The following is a 19932-nucleotide window of genomic DNA, read 5'->3' as shown; positions in this document are numbered from 1 at the left end:
ACCTGGTGGGAGATGATTGAATCATGGGGGCATGTCTTTCCCGTGCTGTTCTCGTGATAGTAAATGGGTCTCATGATATCTGATGGTTTTAAAAACGGGAGTTTCTCTGCACAAGCTGTCTGTGCCTGCTGCTATCCATGTAAGATGTGACTTGCTCCTCCTTGCCTTCTGCCATGATTGTGAGGCCTCCCCAGCCATGTGGAACTGTGAGTCTCACAAACCTCTTTCTTTTGTAAATTGCCCAGTCTCAGGTATGTGTTTATCAGCAGCATGAAAACGGACTAATAAAGTGTAAAAGAAAAATCTATTATGAACATTCTTTTAGAAGTGTATTTATGTATGTATGTGTTCATTTCTCTTGAATAAATGCCTAGAAGTAGAATTGCTGGGTCATAGGGTGTTCATAGGAACTTTATAGGAAGTTGTCAGATCAATTTCCGAAGTGGCTGTTCCATTTCACACTCCCATCAGCAAAGAATCAGAGTTTCATTTGCTCCAAATACTGTTGTTGGCTCCACAGGTATGTAGAGATGTCTCGTTATTCTTTTAATTTACGTTTTTTCTGATGAATAGCACTGTTGAGTACTTTTCTATTTGCTTATTGGCCATTTGTCTATCTTCCATTGTGAAGGGAAAGTTCAGAAATTTCACTCATTTTTAAAAATTGGGTTGTCTTTTTATTCTTGATTCATAGGAGCTGTGAACTTATGCAATATTCTGGATACATTTATTTCCAAGGTATATGTATGTGAACATTTTCTCCCAGTCCACAACTTATCTATTCATTTTTTAAATGATGATGTTTGATGAACAGAAGAGTTTAATTTTGATACACTCAGTTTTGTTAGTTTTTTCTTTTGCACATCTTGCTTTTTTATGTCCTAAGAAATCTTTGCCTATCCAAGATTGTGGATACTTTTCTGCTATATGTTCTAGAAGCTCAATAGTTTTAAGTTCTGCACTTAGGTGTATGATCTATCTTGAATTGGTCATTGTATATGTTGTGAGGTATAGATCAAAGTTCCTTTTTTTCCATATAGACAGCCAGTTTTTCCATATAGATAGCCGTTTGTTGAAGAAACTTTCTATTTCCCATTGAAATGCTTTGGTGCGTTAGTTGAAATGAATTGACCCTGTAAGTGTGGATTTATTTTCTTTCTTTCTTTCTTTCTTTCTTTCTTTCTTTCTTTCTTTCTTTCTTTCTTTCTTTCTTTCTTTTTTTGAGACAGGGTCTGGCTCTGCGCTCACGTTAGAGTGCAGTGGCATGATCTCCACTCACTGCAACTTCCACCTCCCAGGTTCAAGTGATTCTTGTGCCTCAGCCTCCCGGGTAGCTGGACTTACAGGCATGTGCTGCCATGCCCAGATAATTTTTTGTGTTTTTGGTAGATGTAGGATCTCACTTTGTTGCCCAGACTTGTCTTGAACTACTGAGCTCAAGCGATCTGCCTTCCTCAGCCTGGATTTACTTTCATACTCTCTGTTTTGTTTCATTAATTTATTTGTTTATCTTGACAACAATATTATACTTCATTCTTTTTCAAAATTGTTTTGACTCTTCTTTGGGTTCTTTAATTTTTCACATACAGTTTTGTAATCAGTTTGTCAATTCTAAAAAAGAAAGTCTGCTAGGATTTTGATTGAGATTGCATTGAATCTATAAATCAGTTTAGAGAGGTAATTTTAACAATGAGTATTTCAATCAATGAACGAGGTGGCGCTCTGGATTCATTTACAATTTTAAAAATTTTCTCTTAGCAATGTGTTACAAGTTTTAAGGATAAGCTTTTACATATATTTTGTTAAATTTATCCTTAAATATTTTTTATTTTTGTTGCTATTACAGATGGTATTGTTTTTAAAATTTAATATTCCAATTGTTGGTTGCTAGGATAAAGAAATGCGATTGATTTTTGTACACTGACCTTTTATCCTGTAATTTTGCCAGATTGACTTGCTAGCCCTAGTAGGTTTTTATGTAGATTGGTTAGGATTTTGTATGCAATCATGTTTTCTCTGAATAAAGACAGTTTTACTTCTCCCTTTTCAATATTTTTGTTATATGGTGTTTCATATTATACAATCTTGTGTTTTGTTGTATTTTTTTTTAACTTCTATAAAAAATGTTGAATAGAAGTAATGAGGTTGGGCGTGGTGGCTCACACCCAGCACTTTGGGAGGCCAAGGCAGGCGGATCACGAGGTCAGGAGATCAAGACCATCCTGGCCAACATGGTGAAACCCTGTCTCCACTAAAAATCCAAAAAATTAACTGAGTGTGGTGGTGCGTGCCTGTAATCCCAGCTACTCAGGAGGCTGAGGCAGGAGAATCATTTGAACCTGGGAGGCAGAGATTGCAGTGAGCCGAGATCACGCCACTGTGCTCCAGCCTGGTGACAGAGCAAGACTTCATCTCAAAAAAAAAAAAAAAAAAAAAAAAACCAAACCAAACCAAAGGAACAAACAAAAAAGAAATAGAATATACATGAGGACATAAAAGTGGACGTCAAGTGGTCCTTTTCAAGGTTACCTGTAATCTAGCATTGCTTTAGAAGTGGCAGCAAATGAGGAGTGACCCTGTAGAAGAGACCATAGACCTAGAGATCTCTGTACATGGACAACACGCATTTACAAAATGGAATTGATGGTCTCACAACACTGGATGAAATGTCTAGTTTCTAGCTATCAGTTTCTTCCGTATAGAATGAGGGTTGGGGTTGATGCTGAACAGTGGATGTTTTTCATCTTCAAGTAGTGCAAGACAGTGTATGGGAAGTCATGAAGGAAATAAATTTCCTAAGAGGAAGTTTGTGTGGTCCAAGTTGAATATAAAATGTGTGAGGTGGGTGAAAGAAAGGGTCCCAGATTCCTTTTGTTTTTGAGACAGAGTCTCGCTTTGTTGCCCAAGGCTGGAGTGCAATGGCGTGATCTGGGCTCACTGCAACATCTGTCTCCTGGGTTCAAGTAACTGAGATTACAGGCGTGAGTTACCGCGCGTGGCACAGATTCCTTCTTTAAAGCTGAATGCTGGCAAAAAGGAAGGACTGAAAATGAAAGTTAAGAGACATGAGGATATCCAACGCTAATAGTGTTTCATCTACACTTTGCTCTTAATGTATGCTCTGCTTTTATACTTAATATTTGCTTCAAGTTATCTATTTTAGTAAGTGGTTAGAAAACGTTTATAAGCTAGACTGTCATAAAAAACTTTACACTTGTTTGGAACAGGCTAGGGCATAGCTGTTGAAACCCAGCCATGTGCCCTAAAAGCAAGTTTGCAATGCAGGAGCATCCCGTCTAGAGCCAAAGCCGCAGCAGGGACCACCACAACCTGGCTGCCAAATGAGGGCGCCATTTACTTGTTTACTTGGTCTTTCTCTAGGGGCCGCCTTGGCAAGTAAGCAGCTTATCAATTTTATTACCCCAATATTAAATATGCTTAAGGGAAATATTGACAACAGTAAGTTTATCTTTTCATTTTAGACTTAAACAACTTTGTGGTGCACGGATGTGAGCTCCTTGGATACAGCTACACTGCCTTCCCCTTTGACCCACTCGTATCTCTTTTTTGTTTTTGTTTTTTTTTGAGACGGAGTCTGGCATGATCTTGGCTCACTGCAATATCCACCTCTTGGGTTCAAGCCATTCTCCTGCCTCAGCCTCCCGAGTAGCTGGGATTATAGGAATGCGCCACCACACCTGGCTAATTTTTGTATTTTCAGTACAGACAGGGTTTCACCATGTTGGCCAGGCTGGGCTTGAATTCCTGACCTCAGGTGATCCCCCCAACCCCGCGCCGGCCTGGCCCACTCATACCTCACTGGTGTGCAGAATCTACTTCCCTTTCCGTTTCCACATGATGTGATTCCTCTCAGTGCATTTGTCGTAAAAATGACAAAATGCATGATGGAAGAATTCTGAAGCTTTGTCCAAATGTGTTGCGTGGATTTTACGTAGTTTACATTTTAGCTGAGTTGAATTTAATCTGAGTTGAAGTGTGGGCCACATTCAGGGTTTTGTTTGTATTACTGGAGTTCTGGGAGATGCTGAATTTGGAGAGTGGAAAGGTGGGTTGGGGGTTGGATGAAGGTGGGCTGAGGGGTTTGTTCATTCACCTGAAGATGCCTTGACCACACACTCTGTGCCTGGCATTGTAATAGATGCCCCGGAAGCAGATGAAAGACAGATCTTTTTTTTTTTTTTTTTATTATACTTTAAGTTCTAGGGTACATGTGCATAACGTGCAGGTTTGTTACATATGTATACTTGTGCCATGTTGGTGTGCTGCACCCATCAACTCGTCATTTACATCATGTATAACTCCCCAGTGCAATCCCTCCCTGCTCCCCCCTCCCCATGATAGGCCCCAGTGTGTGATGTTCCCCTTCCTGAGTCCAAGTTTCCTCATTGTTCAGTTCCCACCTATGAGTGAGAACATGCGGTGTTTGGTTTTCTCTTCTTGTGATAGTTTGCTAAGAATGATGGTTTCCAGCTGCATCCATGTCCCTACAAAGGACGCAAACTCATCCTTTTTTATGGCTGCATAGTATTCCATGGTGTATATGTGTCACATTTTCTTAATCCAGTCTGTCACAGATGGACATTTGGGTTGATTCCAAGTCTTTGCTATTGTGAATAGTGCCGCAATAAACATACGTGTGCATGTGTCTTTGTAGTAGAATAATTTATAATCCTTTGGGTATATACCCAGTAGTGGGATGGCTGGGTCATATGGTACATCTAGTTCTAGATCCTTGAGGAATTGCCATACTGTTTTCCATAATGGTGGAACTAGTTTACAATCCCACCAACAGTGTAAAAGTGTCCCTATTTCTCCACATCCTCTCCAACACCTGTTGTTTCCTGATTTTTTAATGATTGCCATTCTAACTGGTGCGAGATGGTATCTCATTGTGGTTTTGATTTGCATTTCTCTGATGGCGAGTGATGATGAGCGTTTTTTCATGTGTCTGTTGGCTGTATGAATGGAAAGACAGATCTTTACCTGAAAGAATGTTAGGGTTTTGTGGGGAAGGAAAATAAGGGAAACAATGTTGACAGTGTGGTCTAATGAGAACAATGTACAAGGCGCTGGGAACCGAGACGGGGACTGCCTGCCTCAGTCAGGAGCGTTAGGGCAAGCTCCCTAGAGAGGGGACTCAGGCTGCTTCTTTTTTTTTTTTTTTTTTTTTTTTTTGAGACGGAGTCTTGCTCTGTCGCCAGGGCTGGAGTGCAGTGGCCGGATCTCAGCTCACTGCAAGCTCCGCCTCCCGGGTTCACGCCATTCTCCTGCCTCAGCCTCCCGAGTAGCTGGGACTACAGACGCCCGCCACCTCGCCCGGCTAGTTTTTTGTATTTTTTTAGTAGAGACGGGGTTTCACAGTGTTCGCCAGGATGGTCTCGATCTCCTGACCTCGTGATCCGCCCGTCTCGGCCTCCCAAAGTGCTGGGATTACAGGCTTGAGCCACCGCGCCCGGCCTCAGGCTGCTTCTTGAAGGACATTTGGGAGCACGGCTGAAGGTCTGAAAGAGGGAGGAGACGTTTGAAGGAGAAAGAGTCCTGGGGGGACAGGAAAGGACGGGGGAAGCACAGGGCCTTTCTCCCCTGTGGCTGAAGGGATCCGAGGCAGCAAGGCAGATGCCGCTGGGACTGGAGGAGGGGGATGAGAGCACTCTGTCCAGCAGCCTGAACCTCTTTGGGTTGCCTGGGCGTAGAGGTCTCATGAGAGTGTGGCTCAGGGCCTGGAGAGATTGGTGTTTCCCATTAGCCACAGAATTTGCTGCTGGAACAGAAGGCCTAGCGAGGCTGGAGGTCATTCGTTTTCAGAGCTTGGTGGTCCTCCCCAGTAGCCCTCGGAGCAGAGGTGGAGGGCAGAATCACTGAGCCATTGTGAGGGGGTGTGGCAGAGGCAAAAGGCAGTGAGTTGAGGGTGTAGGGGAGAAGGTGGGTGGAACAAAGGGCTGTGGAGTTTAGCCTGGCCAACCTAGAGGCACAGAAGACTGAGGGCTTGGAACCCAGAGCTCCCCAGACTTGAAAATCCTGGAAATGGAAGCCAGGATGAGTGCTGGGTGGAGAAACAGGGCCCCTGTGCATTGCTGGTGGGAATGTGAAATGGTACAGCTGCTATGGGGAACAGAATGATGGGACCTCAAAGAGTTAATCTTAAAATTGCTGTACGATCCAGCAATTCCCTTGTGGGTACACTACCAGAAGAACAGAAAGCAGGGATTTGAACAGATCTTTTGCACACCAATGTTCACAGCAGCATTTGCGCAACAGCCAAAAGGTGGAAGCAACTCAAATGTCCATCAACAGATAAATGGATCAGCCAAATGTGATCTCTCCATACAATGGAATATTATTTGGCCATGAAAAAGAATGGAATTCTGATGTATGCCATAACATGAATGAACCTTAAAAACATTATGCTAAGTGAGATAAGCCAGACACAAAAGGACAAATAGATGATTCTACTTACATGAAATATCTAGAATAGGCAAACTCATGGAGACAGAGTAGAAGGGTGGTTGCTAGGGGCTGGGTGGAGGGAGAAATGGGGAGTTGCTAATGGGGCCAGAACTTGTGTTTGGGATGATGAAAAAATTCTGGAAATAGTGGTGACGGCTATACAATAATGTGAATGTATTTAAGGTTGCTAGCAGTCCACTTAAAAATGTTAAAATGGTAATTTTATATTATGTATATTTTACCATAATTTAAGACAAAAAGAGTGTCAGAAGGCTGGGAAACCCTAGTTCCAGCAGGATGTGGAGTTTCTTAGGCTTGCTGAGGTGGAGCTGCTGCAGGCACAGGGCTGGATGGGGCTGTGGAGCACAGGTGCAGAGTGACAAGAGCCCTGGTGATGGGTTAGCAAGCCACGAGGCTGTGGGTGCTGATGGTGTCTGGTGAGACGGCAGGGCCTGGGTGCGGAGGATCCGGGAAGCATGTTGGAAAGCTTCCAGGACAGCAGGTGACAGCCACACCTTAGGTGTCAGGGACAGAGATTGGAGGCAGATGGGGCTGAAATGGCTTGGAAGAGGCAGTAGGAAGCTGGGAGACTCTTAGCCCCACTCAGCTGCATGGGAATTGGGACTAACGTGATCTCAAGGCCCTCCCTCTCTCTGCAAATTTTCAATGCAGTGGTGGCTTCTACACATTTCCAGAGCCATTAAATAATCTCGGCTGGGCGCAGTGGCTCACGCCTGTAATCCCAGCACTTTGGGAGGCCGAGGCAGGTGGATCACCTGAGGTCGGGAGTTTGAGACCAGCTTGACCAAAAAATGGAGAAACCCCGTATTTACTAAAAATACAAAATTAGTTGGGTGTGGTGACGCATGCCTGTAATTCCAGCTACTTGGGAGGCTGAGGCAAGAGAATCGCTTGAACCAAGGTTGCAGTGAGCCGGGATCGTGCCATTGCACTCCAGCCTGGGCAATAAGAGCAAAATTCTGTCTCAATAAACAAACAAACAAACAAAGCCAAAATACATTACTTGTAACAATAAACTCTTCGCTCTTATGACAGGTCTGTTTCCAGGATAAATAAGCATGCCAGGCAGGTGTACAGTGATTTCAAACAGTTTAATGTAATTTCAAGACAAAGTGTGATTACATTTCTACACATATACAATATGCATATGTGAGTTTACAAATTTTAATTAATAAGTCGTTTCACCTCGGAGACCGAAAAAATGATCAAAAAGAAACTGTGAGTAACAAGCTATAACATAGTTCACCACAATGGGACCCCCCTTTTCTCACCCTACAGTTAGTAATATTACAATTAAAATAACTATATTCTTCTATATTTTTTCTGTTAAAATCATCTCATAAATTTACAATGCTATTATTAGTTTCCAAGACTAATATAAATTCACTCCATTTTTCTACAACGAAAATGATTAATTTAGAAGCACACGACGTCATGATGAAAAACACAAGCATTTTAGTAGCAAGGACTTGATCAGTTAAGAATTAGTTTTCTTGTAAAACATTCTAAAGCCAAGTAAAATATTCATTCTTATAACATACCTATAATATGAGACTAAGGAATAGGTTACATATAGGCCTACAACACATTGGTTTGTCTTTAAAAAAACAAAAGTAGACATTTATAAATAAAAAAGAGGGACAATTCACATAGGAAAAAGAGGTACACGAGAAAATACTGTTGCACGCAATAATTTTCACACAGATTAACATGGATTAACACTTTTTATTACAGAAACCGTACGGTGAAGGAACACAACAGACCAGGGCTTTCATAGGGTTATTGAGATTGAGCTGAGATGACCTGGGAGAGAAAGATCTAGGTGAGATGACCCTGGGGAGGGAGCCACGTTCCTGGGACCTGGCGACTTAGTGTCACCAGGTCTCCTCTTCCCTGTTCTCATTTTGGGGAGTGAGTCTTTCTATCCAGTGTCCTGAATTCATGGGCAGTTGAAAGGTAAACATTTCTACAGATCTGCTCTCTTTCTATCCTAATGGATACCATTTTTGGAAATGTGATAGAATTATCAGAGGCTGCAGCTCAATACATGTGGTCAAAGCAAAATGGGATGGAAAATTCCAGTCACTCTGATTTGTTGCCCCCGTCGCCCACCGATGCGCTTGAAGCTGGGACCTGGTGAGAGCAGGGGCACCCTACAGGGCCCGCTGGCTCTGCCACGGTGAGGTGGATGACAAGGGCCTGGCGCCACGCCTCAGCCCCATGTGTGCGGAGTGGCCTGGGACAAGGCCCATGCACGTCCAAGACACCAGTGCTAACACCGACCTCTAAAGAGCTCTTTCTCCTCCTCATCCGTAAAGCTATACTTCTCCTATCAAATTTGGTTTGATATATATACACAAACATATATATCAATATCTATCTCTATACAGTGATTCTACTAAACTAGAAATTCTGCTGCCCCAAAGTATGACTTTCTTGTCTATTTCATTTGGTTAAAAAAATGCACACAAAGAGGATGAAGAGATGATTTGGGGGCCAGAGATGATTGTGCCCTGGAAAGTCCATGGAAGAAGCTTGAAGTGAGCAGGAACACAAAAGGGAGGAGAGCTGAAACGGGGGACTGACTGACTCACGGCAGCGCAGACGGGAACATCTGCTTGGGGACTGGGTGGGGCAGGATGGGGCGGGGTGGGGGTGCGCTCTCTGTTCATTAGTTACAGGAAGCTACCAGGGATGTGCATGGTCAAGTCACTTTCTACTTCCCAAGTTCCTCCTTATAACCTGAGCCAAACAATTTCAACAATGACAATCCGTTGCCCCTTCAGCCCAGCAGGCGACTCTTGACAGTTGTGACCACCAGTCTCAAGGCTGACTGGGGCCTTCTTGCCAGCTCTCGCGCTTTCTGGGAGTCCTGGGTGCCTTGGCCCAGGGGAGTGGTGACAGCAGGGTGGAGGCAGAGGTGGCCCTGGGGACAGTGACCCTATATAAGGAAGGGGGCAGGGCCAGGAGAGATTCATTTGGAGACTGGTTACAAGGAAGCTAGGGCGAGCAGAGGCAGAGCCCTTTTTCAGATACAACATACTTACTTTTCAAATGAACAAAAAGGCAATTTCTATGTTTTAAAAATATAAGCCCCAAAAACAATGACACAAAATTCATTTGGTTAATTCATGTAAAGGAAAAAACACCACCATCACCACACAAACAGGAAAGTGGGAGTATGATTAGGAGGGGTGAGATGAAAACTATTTTACGGTAACATTTCTACCAAAAGACTGTCGTAAGAACACACTGTCAATGCAGTTCACAGGGAAAAAGCAAAAGTGGTATATTTTTTGTATTTTTTAAAAGCTCCCTGGTCCCAGGTGTTTTGCAGTTTTCAAGGTCTTATCTGCTAAAGGAATGCCCTTTAGGTCACAGCAGGTCCTCTGCAGTTTGGTGGTGGCACAAGAGAAAGCAAAAGAAACCAAGATTCAGGGAAACTGCCATCCCCCCAGTCTGTTTCTGCGTGACAGTGGGGCCCATCCCCAACTCAAAGCATCTCTCTTGTTCCAAACATGATGTCTGTTTAGAGTAGGTCTCAATGGACCAGGCTGAGCTGTCCCCGTCTCCACCTTCTTCTCCTGCTCAGCCCTGACCATCTCTGAGAGGATGCTAAGGTCCCCCTCCCACCGAACTAGGCTTTGAGTCTAAGCTGGACAATGAGTAAAACGTAAACATAGCCTTTTACACTGATTTTGCTTTCAAGGGGAAAACGAATAAATGACAGCAGATACATGGAAAACCCAGCCAGCGACCATGGGAATAGGGTATATGGTCCTCCCCTACAAAACACTGATCCAAATATCACCCCAGGCCCAGAAGTAGCAGCTGCGCCTTTATGGTCACCTGACTCCCAGTCTCTTCTACTGCCTGGTGCCTGGAAATCAGTGGATCTATTAATAAGTTAAATATTCAAATCAAGACAAAAACCAATGAACCAGGTTAACTGTTCTCAATGACTTTTCCAAGACGTCAGAGAGAAGGTCTTGAATTCAAGTGTTTAGATGACATGCGTGAGACCTTCGCATCTGGCCCGGGCTGCGGACTCACACCTTCTCCCTCCATCTGGATTGCTTTTCACGTTCTCTCGAGTTCACATGGAAACTAAGAATCCAGAGGGCAGTGCACATGCTGGACTACAGAAGAGTCTGGGACAACACACCTGCCTGGGGGAGACGCAGCCTGCAACTAAGAGGCATTCGCTGGGGTTTGCAGATGTCAGTTATAAACAGAACTTTTCTTTAAAAAGTACCAGTCTAAATGTAAACTATAAAACACTTTAACTATAAAACGTAGCCAGAAATATGCTTAAGTATCCACAGTCAATAGTTTAGTTTACTCATTTAAAATGTGACTCTCTTGATAGCTTTAGAAGGCTAACAGCATTTTACAGTAGCTGAAAACATATATACTTAACGTGCATTTGAACATCACATTTGAGTACAACACACAAAGAATAATCTCTTCCTTGGTTTCATTTTTGTTGTAAAGATGAGCTATTTTCAGAATTCACTTAAGCAACGATGACCGGGGTATGAAGTAATCATTATTTTCAGCCCACAGAGAATTCATAGTCTTTAAATTCCAAGATCAAGCTGGCTACATGATTTCAAAAAAGGCTAAAACCAGGATGAATGCCCACATTTGAGGTAATTATTGCCATTAGGTCACAGTTTGTGTAAGATAATGTATCTAAAACCTTCTAAAAAAAAATCTTTAGGTGTTCTGCCAGAATTCCAGAATACCTATTGAAACCAACCAGGATTTCAAACTCCGATTAGCTGGGTTTGCTTCCAATGGAGTTAAAGTTCTAAAAGATTCTAGAACTTGTGTAAACTACCTAAGAATTTAGGCAAACAAGCCTGGAGCCAGTCAACAAAGAAGGTTTTAAACGAAAAAAGGAACAAGAAACCCACTGAAAACAACTGAACAAATATTTCATAATAAATGAGAATAGTTCTTTTAAAAAATTAAAAATCTAGTCCTAAGCATTTCTAAATTCTCACCATCTTTCAACCAAAACAAAAATGCATCTGTATTTCTGTTAATCTCATACCAGGGCAAGAGACACTCCTTCCTTTTATCATGAAAGCTGGCTGGTTTTCCTGTTTGTACAATTGTTGCTATTTCTTTGAGAAGAGTATCTATCTCAAAAGAAAACGTTCTTTTGTTCCTCTAAGTCTTGTCTTTCTTCCACCTCTACTTCTTTTTTTTTTTCTTTTTCTTTTTTTTCTTTTTTAACAGAAAGAAAAAAGTTCCTGGACACCAGACCCACATATGGTATTTACAAATTTGGTGTGAACCCTGCCTCTGGTTCTGCCCAGAGCTGAAGAGTGAATCTATCACAGAGATCAGAGCTGTCAGGATAATTATCAAGTGCAGTAAAAAATAGCATTTTGAAAAAAATATATACCTTTAGTATTGCCTTTCTAGAATTAACTATAAGCAAGAAAAAATTATTTTTTAAAGAAGAAAAGAATACTTCCTTTTCACTCTTACTTATAAGAGCTGGTTGTAGCAGCACTACTAAAGCTAGTTGGTATGCTGGAAAGAAATCTAAAAGGAATTCTACTATGAATCAAAAGAAACTCTCCAGAGATTTTCTCTAAAAATCAAACTAATTCTGCCCCTTTTGCCTAAATCCAACTCAGGAGCCCCCTCTTTGCCCAGTCCTTCAGCTGAGTCCTACAGGGCGCGGGATGGCACAGGGTGATGCTGTGTAAAGGCCTTTCTTTGCTCAGACACGCAGGAGACAGCTGCAGCCAATGGCTGCAAGCTCAGTTCTGGAGCTGGGCAGACTCAGGTTCAAGCCCTCCTTGCCCCTCATGAGCTGTGTGGCTCTGGGCAGTTTCCTCGGCTGTAGGGGGACTAATATTGCCGATCTCACAGGGCTGCTGAAAAGATGAAACAGGACGACCCATGAGCAATTCCCAGCAGTGTGTGGCACGCAGGAAGCGGGAGTATCACTAAATGGTTCATAGAAATATGAGGCCACGCATTGCTATTAATTTAAAAAGTTAAAAGATTAAAGATCACATCTCAGGAAGGGCCTCATTAACAAAAAACGGCACCTTGGGAATTCTGGCCCATCACTGCTTTATCCCTCCTTCAACACCTGCCACTTCTCGGAGCATCTGGTCAGCTCCCTTATGTATAAATGGGGGCTGTTATCCGCCTCCCTGTGGGGTGGAAGTGGGGGCCCCTTGAGACAACGCTCATAAAGGCCTTGGCCTGGGAGTCGTGAAAGTATTCAACAAATGTTGGCTAGTATTTACTTGAGAGATATTGCAAATTTTAACAAATAAGGGACAGTCGGTGCCATGTTCAGCACAGGGATCTGAGATGAGGGGCTCCCATAGGCTTGGGCAAGTCCAGCAGGGGGCATCAGGAAGACCCCCTGTGGTGCTGGTGTTCTGGGACAGGAGACCTGCGGGGGGCACTTCTCCACAAACTCTCACTGGGTCTGAGCAAAGAACGGCCTGGAGTTCTTTTTTGAACTTTTCGGAAGCTGCAACAAAGACATGAGAAACCTCTACTGTGCTGGGTCCCTCTAGTGAGCCACGGTGCCAAAAGCCTCCAATAGGTTTCTTTTGCATTTAAATCCTGTTTCACCGCCTTCCATTCTCTAGTGGCCTGAGATTTTACTGAGTCTGGTCTGTGGAGATGAGAAGTGAGAGTTCTAAGGCATCCAAGTGGAAAAGTACTGCTATTCCGAGCCCAGCCCCCACGCGCTCTACGTCCCTGATGCAGCTGAACTCCTGGCAGCTCTGCTTTGCTCACTCCCATGGTGGCCCGGGATTAGTCAAGCCCACCTATTGGTACGGCTCCTTGTCTCCCAGTAGCAGCAGCATCCAAGGGGTCTGCTCCACTCCTCTTAAAAGAATAGCACAGTTTTGAAACAAATATAATTTTTTTTTTTTTTAAAAAAAGGACAGAGAGGAAAGAGAAAGACAAACAGAATTGCATCACTAATGATGTCATTATTGCCTGGAAAGGAAGGAGGGGAAGGCCATTTTGTCCATCTCTGGAGGCATCTTTGAGAAGGGTTCTTTGGCTAAAGAAAGGAACAGCTCCACCTTCCTTTCCAATTTGGTAAGGACATCTCTGGCCTGCTCAAGTTTGAAGCTTCCCCGTCAGAAATCTGTAACACACATCAGAAGGAAAAGACAGACAGGGAATGAAGCCTGCAAAGTCCCTTGGGCTGGAATGTCTCGTGGCAAAGTCACTCCTGCTGGCACTGTGGAGTCCCAGGCTGGCCTGCGGAAGGAACCCTCGCCTCTCTCGAATTCTCTCTGCTAGTTGACAGCACTGAGTCATTTCCTTCTTTCCATTTTCTGTCCTAGTGGCTACCTCACAGGCCAGCAAGAGTGGTGGTCCCACAGCCCACCCTGCCCTCAGCATCAGACAAAGAGAACCTGGGACGAAAGCTGGGGCGAGCCGGGGCCCCATGTCGCTCTCTCAACCATAAGCCATCAGTAATACTTCCCGAAGCCTCCTCATCTCCTCCCTCCAGTTTCCAAGAAAGTTTGTTCCACTCACTCACACACGCTCACACGGCCTAAATCTTCCACCCCAAGCTTGTTCCAATATAAGTGTTTGCCATTCCCAAGGTCCAACCAAGGGAAATCGTTCTGTCGGCAGTTGGGCTAATCTCCCCTTCCCTTCCTGACGTCCATTCGTCTCACACGTTGGTGTCTGGGCAGGCTGTCTTCTAGGTTGAAGAGGACAAAGGTCAGCTGGCTTCCCCAGCCTGCGAACACGTCAGCCACCAGGAAGACTAGAAAGGCTAACAGTCCAGGAGATGAATGCCGCTTTGCTCCAACCCTTCTTTTTCCTCTGAATTCCACTGACCGCACGCTCCACTTCACAGTATTAATTGGCATCAAGCCTCGACTCTCCCACCCCCTTGATCTGCTCACCCACTTCCCTTGGAAACATCCAGAACATCATGAAGAGGCCCTAAGCACAGAGACATGGGGGCCCACGTCCAGACGGGCCAGTCAGAACCCAGTGAGCAGAAGCAAATCGCCCTGCGGTTCACCAGGCTCCAATTAAACATTCCTCCATGACCTGACATTTCAAATCTTCCCCTCTTCCTCTGAACAATGTTTCTTCAAAAGGGAAGGAGGGAGCCCACGAAAGACTAGAGGATGCTCTAGATGATTTGTGGGCTAAGAAAGGACTAGATTGGCATCCCTCTGCTTGAGAGCTTGGTCCTAGTGACAGCAGCCTATTTGCCAAGGTGACCACATGGCAGATTCGGCCAGGTATGCAAATGGGCTTTCAGGGAGCTGGCCTCTCCTGCAGGGAGCTTCTCCTGGGGCTTCTGATGTGGCAGCTCCATGCACGGGGGAGAGGAGGCCATCGGGTGAGGACTAGGAGGATGTGCACTAATGTCTGCTGAGCATCTGTGGGGCTGGCATCGCCCAATACTTCCCTTCCCTTCCCTTTGGTGAAGCCGGCTATTTCACCCCTTTCTTCATCTGGGGCCTAGCACTTTGTGGGTCTGGGGACAGCATGTGAGCACCCAGCACACACAGCACAGTGCACTGAGGATGTGGCCGGAGCCCACTTTCAGAGGGGGCACAACCTGCGATGCCTGAGCAGCCACCCAGCTTTGTTCAGGGTTTCTCTGGCCTCTTGCCATCCCTCCACCCACTTCCAGCTGGCTAGAATTGGGTGCTGGGAGCACGCATCACAGGGGGAGGGGGCAGGCTGAGGAACTGGGTGGTGTGGTGAAATTTCCTGGGGGAGGTACCACCTGCCCGTCACTCTTACGCCACCTCACTGTGCCCAGCAGCTTCTGGGAGGGGGCAAATGTTTCTGCAGTGAAGAATCTAACCACGCCCCAGGTGCGCAGATGGGAAAAGGGTGGATGTGTGGGGACGCAGCTGGGCTCACCTCTGGGAGGGAATTTTCTTGCTTCAATATCAGAGGCAAGCCAAAGATTTAATTAACAGATTTCAGAAGCACAGGAGAACTGTGAGGATGTGGGAGAGAAGCCAGCTACGGGCTGGAGAGTCAGTGACTCAGCATTCCCCGAGCCCACGAGATGCCACCTGACGTCGCATCCCAGCTCGCTGGGATCTAGGAAATGACAACCTTGATGGTGACCATGTTGTCAGAAGCCCAATCAAGGCTTTGATTCTTCTTTAAACTTTTGTTCTGTGGTGGATCTTTCTTGACGGCTCTTGGTGGGATAGAGATGACAGAAACAATTTTCCTACTTCTTAAGTCTTTCCTTTTTTTTTTTGCCTGACAAAACTGGACATCTGGATGTCCCTCCAGTCTACTCATATACTCACAGAGAGAATAAGTTTAAATATTAAAGAGAAAACACAAAGATACTTGGAATAAACGTGCATTTAAAACCCTGACTAAAATATCAACATAATGATCATAATTACAATGGTAATAAAAATAATTAGTACAATATTATCTTTATGAGCAGCATGGAAATTTCATTCCTGATCTGGAAGAATAAAAGGAAAGAAAATGTCAGGTGAAAGTAGCCTCCAACTTAAGCAGACAGAAGAATTTTCTTTAAAACAAAAAGAACATTTTAAGCTGTCTTTCCCCCTAAAAGATCAGATCTAGAAAGGGCTGGACCTGAACTGTGCCCGGAGTCTGGGGGTGCTCTCCAATAAGGCGAACTGAGGCTCATTTGCAGCCAAGACTTGGAACTCGGGATGAGACCTAATGGGCTACTGCTGCCATCTGGCTGCCAAAAAGTCCCTAACAGATGGATTTTCCAGGCTGACCCAGCTGTGGAGCAGAGGGTCCTCTGGCTTGTGTCCTCTGAAACCTTTGCTGCTCTCACCCTCTCTGAACTGACCATTGTCCTGCTGTCTCAGAGGGCTGCACTTCCCCACCTCCAGATAAAGATGGTATTGACAATGGCCCGAGGGGAGGGCATCTCCTTGCTGTAGGCCTCTTGCCTGTTCAGCCTCCAGTGGGCACTTGGCAAGACTGCCCAGCTGTGTCCAGCATCGAGCAGTCATGGTGTCCTTCCTTCTCGCTGGACTAAGCTGTTTCCAGTTTGGGGACCTATTTCTTTGTAAGTGAGAATTTATGGTTGGGGTGGGGAAGTTTCCAGAGTTATTTCACAGCTAAGAGCTAAGTAACGGCTTCGTTACTGAGTTAGTTGGATATCACTACAAACACACCTTTCACAGTAGATCCTTGAAGGAGACTGCAGAGTGAGGAAGTAAAGGGCGGGAGGATAAGGATGGGGCCGCTGACTCGGGAAAGATATTTTTGCACCTTGGAAACCTGCCTGTGGGGTCAGCTAAGGACTCAACATCAGAAGCAAACAATTAGAACAACCCTTTTCGGCCCCATCCTTGGCCAGATTCTCCTGCCAATCACATTCACATATTTCAGAGTTATTTACTATGAAGACAGAGAACTCCCCACCTCTCCACACCTCCATCCCCAGCAGTGTCCAAAGCCTGAGAAAACTTCCAGAATGTGTCAAAGGTGCAAAGAGGGCAAAGGGCAGATTTCTTTGGAAATTTAACTGTCTGTGTGAATTTTTCCAAAGTGCAGCGTCAGATCCCCGGTCACCCTCGTAAGTGTCCCTCCAACCTTCTGCCCACCAGAACCCTCGGAAACCAAAACCAAAATCATGTCTTGAGTAGACCTGGGTAATGTGAGGAGAGAATTCAACAGCAAACAGAGGTTGGTGGTTGTCTACAGAGGGAGGGATCTGGCAAGATGGTTAGAGCAAAATAGCCCAGGGAGTCGGAGGAGAGAGTGGAGTCCCGGGCGAGGCTGAGAGCTCCAGGCTCTCATGGTGGGAGGGACTAGAGGGTGCTGCCTAGGGCGGGAGACAGCTGCCTGGCAAGGCCAACAGTCCCGAAACCTCTGGCCTCACAAATGGCAGAGCTGGGGACAGAGTGGGGCAGGGGTGAAGGGTGGGGAGTCTCTCTGGGCCTCCGCCCACAAAGTACAACTCAACTACTGCCACAACTCAACTCCCGCTGTCCCCATCTCCAGACGCACCTGCCAGGCATCTGTCTCCCATATTTCTTTCAAGATCCACGGACTCTCTCCTAGCTCCTGCCGGCTTCCCTGGCATCCTTCCGCTAGCGAACAGCCCAGGAAAGACAATGGGCATTAACATTTTAAAAAGAAAAAAAAAAAAAAAAGGCCAGAGTAAACTGTTACAACAGCACAACAGAAGAGCTGAGATTGTGTCTGACTAGCCTCAGTTTCTTGGAGTACCAGTGGAAGTAAACCCTCACGCCGCGTCGCTCGGTAAGGCACTAGGAGGGAAGGATGCAGTGTCAAGACTGCGCCAGCTAGGGTGGCGGCGCCGAGGGCCACGCGGGGAGGGCGGCGCGTGCACACCCACACGCGCTCGCTCACCCGCACACCTGCACCGCCACATTGGTTACATGCCTATGTTATATCGCTTTTTTTTTTTTGTGCAATTACATTGAGGAATATTCTATTGGTATCATTGGAGTTGAACACAAGGTAGGAGACAAGGGTGCTGAGTGCTACATTCTACTAGGGTGTCCGTGACGACCGCTAGCCCTACGCTATGCGACTAGGGGTGGATTCAAAGAGAAAATACATTTTCAGAAAAGAAAAAAACCCTAAAGTTTGCAACACACATTATTAATGACATTTGAGGAACAACATTGCTTAGGGATTTATCCAGAGTGCTCAGAAAAAGAAAACCCGCCCCGCGCCCCCGGGGGCCTTCCAGCAGCCTGGCCGTCCCCCGTCTTTCCTGACTAGGGAGCCTGGACTCGGCTTCCGCAGCCCCACACCAGCTCCAAACATCAGCCTCCTCAGGCTGCAGCCTGACGTTCTGGAGAGCTGTTGACCCTTTCGAGTTCTGGGAAAATCCCTAAATCTTATGTTCAATTAATTAAAAATCTATTTGATTTCCATATCAGGTGTCCCTGACAGCAAAGTCTTCCGTATCACTTGCTGCCATATGAAAATAATCTTTGAAAAGTTCATAAAGTTCTTCAAAAACTGGGGCCCCCCGCTTCTGGAATCTTCCTGTTGCTCTCTTCTCCTTTCCAGTTTGGCGTAGAATGGGTTCTTGAGCTGTTTTTTGTTAATTGACTTTTTTTTTCCTTTTTCTTTTTAAAAATAAAAACCATAGATTTCCCACCCTCTATAATCCCTTCCTCTTAAAAATGTTCTCTTCTCTGCTCTACGTCCTCCCACTTCCCGGTTCAAGTTTCACTGGTGTCCCGTCCCGTTCCCCTGCCCCCCGCCCCTGCCCCTTTTGCATTGTTTGTGTGCGGCATCTTCAGTATAAAAGGCCAGCGCCCACGGTCCCAGGAGCGCCTCCCTCCTTCTCTCCCTCCTCCCTCGGGCCATTCTCTCCCTCCCTCCCTCCCTCCCCTCCAGTGTTTATATGTAAGGGTACTGGTTGACCTTGGCGGGGCTCAGTGGGTATCCAGTGTAGACGGTGGAGGCTGGCGAGGCGCTGATGTAGGTCTGGTGGGCAAACTGGGCTGGATACTGACTCGGGTGGATGGTGGGTGAGGGTAGGACCCGGGGGCCCATGCTCACGGGGACCTGGTGGACGATGCTGGCTGGGTAGGCAGTGTGCTGCACGGTGTGGCGCGCCGAGCCTTGCGAGGCCACCAGGTGGGCCACGGTGCCGGTGGAGCCCAGGGCCGCAGGTGCGGTGTAGGTGTAGAGGTGAGGCTGGGTGGGGAGGTGGGCGGCGGCGGCGGCTGCAGCCAGGTGGGGGTGGACAGTGCCGTGGCTGGGGCTGTTGTGCGGGAAGGAGTAGGGAGCCTGGGCCATGGTGGGAGTGATATAGGCCTGCTGCCGTCGGTGGCTCCCGGTGCGGTCCGCGGTGATGTGCTGCTGAGCCTGGGGAGGAGAGGCACCAAGAGAGACGTCAGGGGCTGACACATGGGGAGGAAGGAATGGGAGGAGGGGCAGGAAGGAGGAAGAGAAGGGAAAGACGCCAGAAGTGACAGAAAGGGCTTCCCTCTGTGTGTTGAGAAAGTAAAAATTTACCTGGGACCTGGCGTGGTGGCTCATGCCTGTAATCCCAGCACTTTGGGATGCAGAGGTGGGCGGATCACCTGAGGTCAGGAGTTCGAGACCAGCCTGGCCAATATGGCGAAACCCCGTCTCTATTAAAATACAAAAAAATTAGCCGGGCATGGTGGCATGTGCCTTGCCTGTATTCCCAGCTACTCGGTGGGCTGAGGCACGAGAATCACTTGAACCTGGGAGGTAGACGTTGCAGTGAGCTGAGATCACGCGAGTGCACTCCAGCCTGGGTGACAGAGTGAGACTCTGTCTCAAAAAAAAAAAAAAAAAAAAAATCACTTGGATTGAGAAAGTCCCGACTTGGCCTGCCACTCACCAGGCTGGGGTGATACACGAAAAGCCAGCTGCAAAGTTACAGGAGAAAGTATTTCTCCCAGGACACATAGACGCCGTGGCATTATC

At 46.0% G+C, this 19932-nt stretch overlaps 1 protein-coding gene across 8 annotated transcripts in view; it reads right to left on the bottom strand.

Moving 5' to 3' along the window:
- Window positions 1-7561: 7561 nt before the first annotated feature.
- The window catches only part of HIPK2 (homeodomain interacting protein kinase 2), a 221726-nt gene continuing 209355 nt past the window's right edge, over window positions 7562-19932 (bottom strand). For all 8 annotated transcript variants that reach the window (XM_033193363.1, XM_033193360.1, XM_033193358.1 and 5 more), the window contains one exon: window positions 7562-19341. In XM_033193363.1, coding sequence (XP_033049254.1) covers window positions 18871-19341 — 471 coding nt within the window. In that variant the 3' untranslated portion in view covers window positions 7562-18870. The remainder of the gene's footprint in view (window positions 19342-19932) is intronic.

The sequence above is a fragment of the Trachypithecus francoisi genome, unplaced genomic scaffold (assembly GCF_009764315.1).
Source record: "Trachypithecus francoisi isolate TF-2019V2 unplaced genomic scaffold, Tfra_2.0 Lachesis_group4, whole genome shotgun sequence".
NCBI classification, from domain to species: domain Eukaryota; kingdom Metazoa; phylum Chordata; class Mammalia; order Primates; family Cercopithecidae; genus Trachypithecus; species Trachypithecus francoisi.
The sequence above is the reverse complement of the archived record's forward strand: the minus strand, read 5'-3'. Positions and strand labels throughout refer to the sequence as shown.